This window comes from Lottia gigantea, assembly GCF_000327385.1.
Source record: "Lottia gigantea unplaced genomic scaffold LOTGIsca_48, whole genome shotgun sequence".
Classification (NCBI taxonomy): Eukaryota; Metazoa; Mollusca; class Gastropoda; family Lottiidae; genus Lottia; species Lottia gigantea.
In genome coordinates, this window is record NW_008709663.1 from 1553027 (window position 1) to 1561233 (window position 8207).

Below are 8207 nucleotides of genomic sequence, written 5' to 3' on the forward strand. Positions count from 1 at the left end.
ATGACGAACAATGTGAACTGGAAGAATGATCGAGGGTGGACATCATTAATGTTGGCGGCTAGAAATGGCCATGTTTCAGTTGTAAAAACATTGGTTGAGGAAGGGTATGTATAAGGGACTCTTTACGTTTCCTACATACTAAGAACATCTCTACTCTCTCTTTCATGATAGGTATTAGGTGATTGAGGCTGAGGGCTAAAAATGGATAACTCCTGGAAGCGCTGGCAGTGGAGCAACCTCACACATAAGCAGACGAGACGACAATCCAAATCTCTATGCTACAAAAAGCAGTGTTCTAACCCAGCGTTACAGGGAAGTTTTGACATTTGTATACAAGGGACACTGAAAGCAACAATTTGCACCATTTCAGTTTTCAACAAAACTAATTGTTTGACATCACTTATAGCAAAGACTTCTGTGATAAGGCATATTTTGCAATTAGTGACAACATCAAACACTTACTCTTAGTGGGATTGCAGGAACCATAGACGTCTGACTAAAAAATGGAATGGTGCAAATTGATGCTATCAGTGTCCCTAATACTGAAAACCTCTTTACAATCCCTTTTATTTATCTGATAATATATTATTCTAGGTGTGATGTGAATATTCTAAACTCCTCCGGACAAACTGCACTGGACATTGCTAAATTCTGGAACCATCAAGACGTGGTTGATTTTCTAACTGGTAAATCAAGACTACCAGAGGACAGTCAACTGTATAATTTTTATTCAAGAAATCCTTTATACCGAGCAGCCGATAAACGCAAAGACTCTGATTGGCTGGACAGTACGCTAAAATTAGAAACCACGAATATTATTGTTTTTAGAGATTTGAATGTGTTTATAGTGCCTAGCGAGGAGCCAAACTCGCGTAAAAAGTCGTTAGGAGTGTTTAAATACGTACAGTTGGCTGATTACTTAGCATCGAAACCATTAGTTGTGTTTTTAGGGTTAGAAACCTGGGATCCCCATTCTGCAGCGTGGTTTGCTGCGGATGTTTCTCAACTAGATGAATCTTTTTTTAAAGAGAAATATACCGAGGGATGTTTTGTTGATAGTTATCGCTCCACCATGCAGTTAAAAGACACGGACGCTGGAATATTTGCTGAAGCACGTTCTATTTTAGCGTGGCATGATCGGTATAAATTTTGTCCAACCTGTGGATCCTCGACAGTGCTGGCTGAGGCAGGGTATAAACGAGAATGTTGTGATAAGAGTTGTAGGTCACACAATGGTAAGAATACTTAGATTTTATTTGAATGTATAGTGCCCATTTTTTGTTTCAAACCAATGGTCTCACTAGTGAGAGAATATCAAGATACAAAGTTTGCTTTGAAAAAGTCTAATCTACAAAAAATATATTTCAACCTTAAAGTTTTGATGAAAGAATTTTCTGAAAAGTTTTCTACTCTTGTTATTTCAGGTGTTCATAATACCAACCACCCTCGAGTTGACCCCTCAATGATAATGTTGATTGTCTCCCCTTCTGGTAAGAAATGTTTGCTAGGACGGAAGAAAAGTTTCCCTCCAAAGATGTACTCCTGTCTTGCAGGTTATATGGAACCAGGTGAGAATATTTTCAAAACAGGACCTGTTTATAAAGATTTGAAAACAATAGATGGTCTTTTATATTTAATACTGGCTACTGTATCTGGAGACTTATTCTTGAAAACTTTACTTGAATTGATTTTAGTATTCTGGTCTTCTGATTGGTCAATCACTAACATTGATTTTAAATTTAGTTTTATTATCCAATCAAATTACTGTGATTCTTAAAACCTGGATTTATTTATGTTAAGTTTTGGAGAATAAGGACTCTGTGTTGTAGGTCTACATTCATTCGTTCATTATATGAGATTCTGTAGCACAGGCGGTTAAATTATCAATTTTTAACATGACGTCGTTTGCATGGTTACGTAAATCTGGGAAAGATCAATGCCAAGAGATTTGGCCAAGGACCAGCTGGTAGAAAGGATCCATTGTGAACCTGAGTTGTTATCCTTGTAACATATAGTTGCTTATTTCATTCATTTATTCAGTCATTCTTTCATCTTTTCAAACAATCTGTCTATCTAGGTGAGAGTATAGAAGCATGCTGTAGAAGGGAGGTCGAAGAAGAAAGTGGTATAAAAGTAGGACAAATAGAGTACCATTCCAGTCAGCCCTGGCCGTTCCCTGCGGTCATCATGTTGGGGTGTATAGCTTACGCTAAAACAGATATTATTACAGTAAGAAATGTAGCATGTCCTAAACCATCTTCACTATGTCAAGCTGTTATGACCTTCAGCTTATACCTTGACTCCAATAGCCTTCTTTGTAAATGTAGTGATTTGATTGGATTGTAGCAAATACAGCTAATCAGAAGCCTCGACAAAAAGACTGTAAACACTAAGCGATAATGATAACAGTGTTTCTGTCAAGGGCTCTGATTGGTTGTATTTGCTGGAATACAATCCAATCAAATCGCTACATTCTGTGATAGCTTAACATTATGAAAATTATCGTATGATAACGCAAGAAATAAATAGAATAAAAAAAAAGTAGGCCTACTAACAATCTGAAATACGAAACCTGAAATCCAAAATAACAGTTTGGCAAAACATTGGTAGCAAATGAACTTTTCATAAGAGAAAGTATATATCACAAACAGAAGACAATATTATGGAATAATAATTAAAGAAGTGTGTTTATTCTATAATATTGTCATGTGATATATATACCCTACTTCTAAATGTCAGTCAAATCTGATGAGAAAGTATATCAATCATCAACTATAAAATCTACAATAAATAACTGATTCAAATCTCATCTACATCCAGAATTAATCATATTCCAAACTTTCCTGTATTTTTTCTGTCTCCCAGGTTGATAAAGAAGAATTAGAAGACGCGAAATGGTTCTCACGTCAAGATATTGCTGCCATGGCAACTGATAAACATCCTGAAAAGTACTTTTTCCCACCTCCTCAAGCCATCGCACATCAACTTATTAAATCTTGGTTAAGTCGAACCTCAAATCTCTGAACTGCGAACAGATTCAAACCACATAGAAGATTTTCTTGATTTAAAGGGAATTATGCAAGAAAGGTTGTATGTAATTTGGAAAAAAACACCCCTAATTTTACAGATGAACTCTTCCAGTCATACATATACAGTTTCATATTGATAACAAGTATGCATGAGTGGAAGAGTTCACTGTTAGATTTAGGGATGTCAAATAGAACACATGGATACTATATCCAGCCTTTAACATGAGCGTCTGATGAAATCTTACCCTTGATCCTGTTAAGGATTGGTTGAGGCATTAAGTTGGCAGTTAAAATTATTTTGGTCAACCTAATAAGAGGTAGTATTTGAAGAACAAGAAATATAAACTCAGGTAGGCAGGGCATTACTTTGGTTTCAGTAATAATTTGTATCTTTTTCTCAAAAACCATACTATCAGGTTCCGGCTGATTTTTTACCATCTCATTTCAATTTTTTTGAGAAAACAAAATAAAACAAAGGGCTACGTCAGGGTTTTCAACCTTTTTCTTTCTATTAACCCTTTCAGGGTCCATAATCAATTGTATTAATCATTACTATTTCATGATTTTCTCTTAAGTTTCCTACAGAGTATGTAGCCTGACTGAATAACAAACCACTTGAAATATAATTTTTTTTAATTTTTATGCTATTCTACAAAGCACCCATTACTCCCAAAAAATTTTAAAATTACCCCCAAAAAATTTTAAAATTACTCCCAAAAAATTTTAATATATCCCCCAGGTTGAAAAACCCTGCTCTACATTAACTTCTGTTTATTTTTGATTGTTTCCTTCCATTAATGCCTCAGTAGTTTTATAGTGATACAGTGAATATAATAATATTTTTTGATATTTACTTTTATATTTGATTTTTGAATAATTTGTGCATAATATTTGGATTTTCAATATTTCTTAATTTAATTCGTGCAATAAATAAATTTAATAATGACTAGAGTTGAGAGCCCACATTTCATTGACTTTCAAAACCACTGGCCTTAACACTACAAATAGTGTAGGGTCCCTTCCCCAAGAATGCTGGTCATATTGGCTCAAGGGTTTTGTTTTATGGGCCCATAAACTATCTACGGTCCAAAAAGACTATGGGCTAATTGGTCGTGCACACTGCACCAAATGGACTGAAACAGGACTAGAGAATGGTATTGTCATCTGCTTGGTGATTTAATAATTCTATAAATAATATATAATCTTAATTGAACATTTCTTGAACAATAAAAAATATGAATGTAAAGAAATGTTTTTCTTCTCACTTGTATTATGCTAATTAGTTGATCACCTGTCTTAATTACTCACCTGTTTAATCAGAAACATATTCCTTAATCATTGATTACCTTAATTATTCCATTCATTTAAATATAATTATTCAAATGTATGCAAATCAATTCAAATTTATTCAAAGAGAATAAATCTAAGATCTTTTTTTTATAATATTAACTCATTTTGATTCATTATTTTACGATTTTACGACTACTATCTTCAGAAAATAGTAGATATTCCAAAGTAGTATTATTCTAAAGGTCTTCTTTTTAACCGTTGGTAGTCAAAACCTGTCTAGGGGTAATCTAAAACTCCTAAAGAGTAATCAAAAATTCCCTTAGGGTAGTCAAAAATTCCCTTTGGTAGCCTAAAGTTCAAAAATCTTTTGAAGTAGTAAAAACTACATTAGGGTAATCCAAAAACTCCCTTAAAGAAAAACAAAACCTCCCTGGGGTAATCGTAAACTCCCTTAGAGTAATCAAAAAGACCCAAGGGATTGTTCAAAACACCCTTAGGGTAGTTCCAAACTTCCTCAGGGTAGTCTGGTGGTTTGAAACTGCCTTAAGGTTGTTAAAAACTCACTAAAGATAGTCTAGACCTCCCTTAAGGTAAGATTTTAAAGGCATTGGTGAAGTCTTACTCCCAAATCCCACCACGGGTAGTCGAGAAATTTTAGGAAAAGTTTACAATAATCAATAGCCAGCCCCACATTCTCTCACCCACTCCCCCCCCCCCCCTCTGTCCCCCTGCATTCAGCTTTAAACCCAAGGAATGTAGGAGTTTATGAGAAGAAGAGATGGAAATGTTATTTAATTATTTATAAAATAATGGAGGTGAAGGTGTCAACAAATTATCTTGTTTCTTATTGAGCATTATTATCTCCCTTCTTCATCATTAATTATTTATTTACATCTTCAGTGGTTAATGGTATAGTGTCTTCTAAATATTATCTTTACCAGCTGATAGAACTAACTTATAACTATCAGTAACACTCCTAGTTTGCATCATTCCAATTTTCAATCAGACATCTGTGGTTCCTGCAATTCCACTAAAACTAAGTGTCTAATGACGTCACTAATCGCAAAATATGCTTTATCATATATAATAAGGACCTTCGCGATAAGTGATAAAACACTTAGTTTTGGTGGAAAAGCAGGAACCACAGACGTCTGATTGAAAAATGGAATGGTGAAAATTGGTGCTATCAGTGTTCTTGATACACATAAAAATTTTAGAAAACCTCTTTACAATTGCTTTAAATGCTGGTGATAACATCGATCCCTTGTTTACTGAATTACAGTTGAACAAAATTTCAGATTTCTATACCGATAAGTGTTACAGGAGGCTTGAATTAAGTTCTATCAGCTGATTTATCTCCTGATGTTGACTTATATAGTAGTGGTGGGTGTCAAGCACGTAGCACACCATGCTTATTCTTTTTGAAACACTTAATGGTACTTCTCTTTGGAGGAGTCCACTACTATACAACTTTTACTCTCGATTTTGCTATGCTTTGGACGAGATTTTGATTAACAGAATTGTCTTGTTTTTATATCTAATAATTAAATTACAGTAACCCTCTAAATGGCGGGTGTCGAGCGCGTATCAAAACACCTGATGGTACATCTCTTTAGAGGAGTCCACAACCTAGATTTTGCCATTCTGTGGACAAGATTTGGATTAACAGAACCCCCTTGCTTGTACGGATTTTTATATCAAATAATTAAAGTACAGTATACCTTTAAATGCTATGATTTTGACTTCTTGGCTAGAAATGGCTGATTTCTTCACATATCTGATTCTTTACACCTCTACCAACTTGTTAGTTTAGGTAATCTTTTCATTGATATAATTTTAAGAGTGTTAATAGATAAGGAAAGGTTAACTTGCTCCAGTAGAAAATATAGAAATTATTTTGCTGGTTAGAAATAGACGTTTCTGATAATTTCATTTATCTTTTAACACTCCTATATTCTTGTAATTTTATGTAATGGTATTCTTAATAGACTTGTCTTGATTATTATATAAATATTTCTTTTCTAATTCACCAGAGATGTATGTAATATTGTCAAACACTGGAATGTATGGAAGGGCTTCTGTGTCACAAGTGAGTGTTAATTTGTATGGAAGGGTAGAATGAAAATAAATAATACAAACGTACTAAACCCATTTGAAATATAACGCCCACAAAACAATAACAGTAAACTTTGGTTATTGAAAGTAATCAGTTGTATTGGACCATTCTAAAGATCTATAGAAGGTGGAACTGTTCTTTTTAGTTCACTACCCCAGCCCAATAATCAAATAAGCTTCAGTATCATGTTGAAAGGTTTTTCCTAAAGTAGTGAAACTATTGTAATGCAAAAGACATATTGTTTGGCGTCTTAGGTTTAATTCCCATTGTCAAGCAAAATATTTTCTTAGAATTGACACATTATACTCTTCCAGACGTGTGGAGTCTATATAAAGTAAAGGAATATATAGAAATCTGGTTAACTTTCATGTTTAAATCACACGCCCAATAAGTTGAAACTTCCAATTACTCCTAAAGGGTAGAGTTCAATATACAATGTGACTTTTGGCACGCATTCTCTTCCATAATTCAGCTGAACCTAGTCTGACAAGTGTTCTGGACGTATACCTTGCTCACCTTATAACGATAAATTGCTCCAAAATGGTAAACATGCCATGCCTTGATAACCACTATTATAATTATTATACTTGAGTTCAATTTACAATGTGACTTTTGGCACGCATACTCTTCCATAATCACGGAGCTCAACATACCAAGTAACGATAAATTGCTCCTAAAAGGTAAACATGCCATGCTTTGATAACCACTATTATAACTATTATACTTGAGTTCAATTTACAATGTGACTTTTGGCACGCATACTCTTCCATAATCATGGAACTCAACATACCAAGTAACGATAAATTGTTCCTAAAAGGTAAGCATGCCGTGCCTTGCTGGCCACCATTATAATTTATTTTATAGGCTACTTCAGTTCACTTTACAATGTGGCAAAGTATACCAATAATTATAACGATACCTAAACACTAAATTGTATTATATTGTTACTAATATGATTCTATTTTTCAACGTTTACCATTTATTTGATAAAAGGTTACGAATTCTCTTTTGAGAGCTATGTCATTTCCGGTTAACTCTTTCTGGAATTGTAGGAACCACAGGCATCGAGCGAAGAATTGGAATTTCCCAAATAGAAGTCAAAGGTGTCCCCAATACGTATAAAAAGGCCAGAAAACTTATTTACAATCCCCTTAATTTGATAAGATATAGTAATCGTCAGTGTTATTGAATCAGTCTAGTTTTATTTGGTATATCACAGTCAATCAGTTATCATTGAGACATATCAAAATATAAACCCGGCCCAGACTTCCCTCAGAGATAGAGATCAAATCAAATCAGCCGACCTTTTAATATTATTACAACAATCCACTCACACTCCTCAGCTACGATCTCCCTTAAAATTATCTCCACTATAATTCCTCCCCTTTTCCCTGCCCCTCTTTCACCTTTCCCCTGCCCCCTCATCTCTTCCCTACACCTCACCTCTTCCCTCACCTCTTCCCTGCCCCTCCCTAACCTCTTCCCTCTCTCACCTCTTCCCTGCCCCTCCCTCACCTCTTCCCTACCCCTCTCTCACCTCTTCCCTGCCCTCACCTCACCTCTTCCCTACCTCTACCCCTCCCTCATATCTTCCCTACCCCTACCTCACCTCTTCTCTGCCCCTCCCTCACCTCTTCCCTGCCCCTCACACCGACTACTGACACTCACACGACACATCCGGTAACCCTCTCTACCTCTTATCCTACCAACCCCTCCTCCCACCTATTCCCTACCCCTCATTCTGATTGTTGTAAGAAAACCCAATGAAACTT

At 35.2% G+C, this 8207-nt stretch overlaps 1 protein-coding gene across 1 annotated transcript; it reads left to right on the plus strand.

Moving 5' to 3' along the window:
* Positions 1 to 3024, plus strand: LOTGIDRAFT_125016 (hypothetical protein; the record flags this gene model as incomplete). Its single annotated transcript, XM_009061449.1, has 5 exons — positions 1 to 104; positions 595 to 1235; positions 1425 to 1568; positions 2078 to 2229; positions 2866 to 3024. The coding sequence occupies 5 exons, from the start codon at positions 1 to 3 to the stop codon at positions 3022 to 3024; spliced, it is 1200 nt and encodes a 399-aa protein (XP_009059697.1).
* Between the last annotated feature and the right edge of the window lie 5183 nt (positions 3025 to 8207).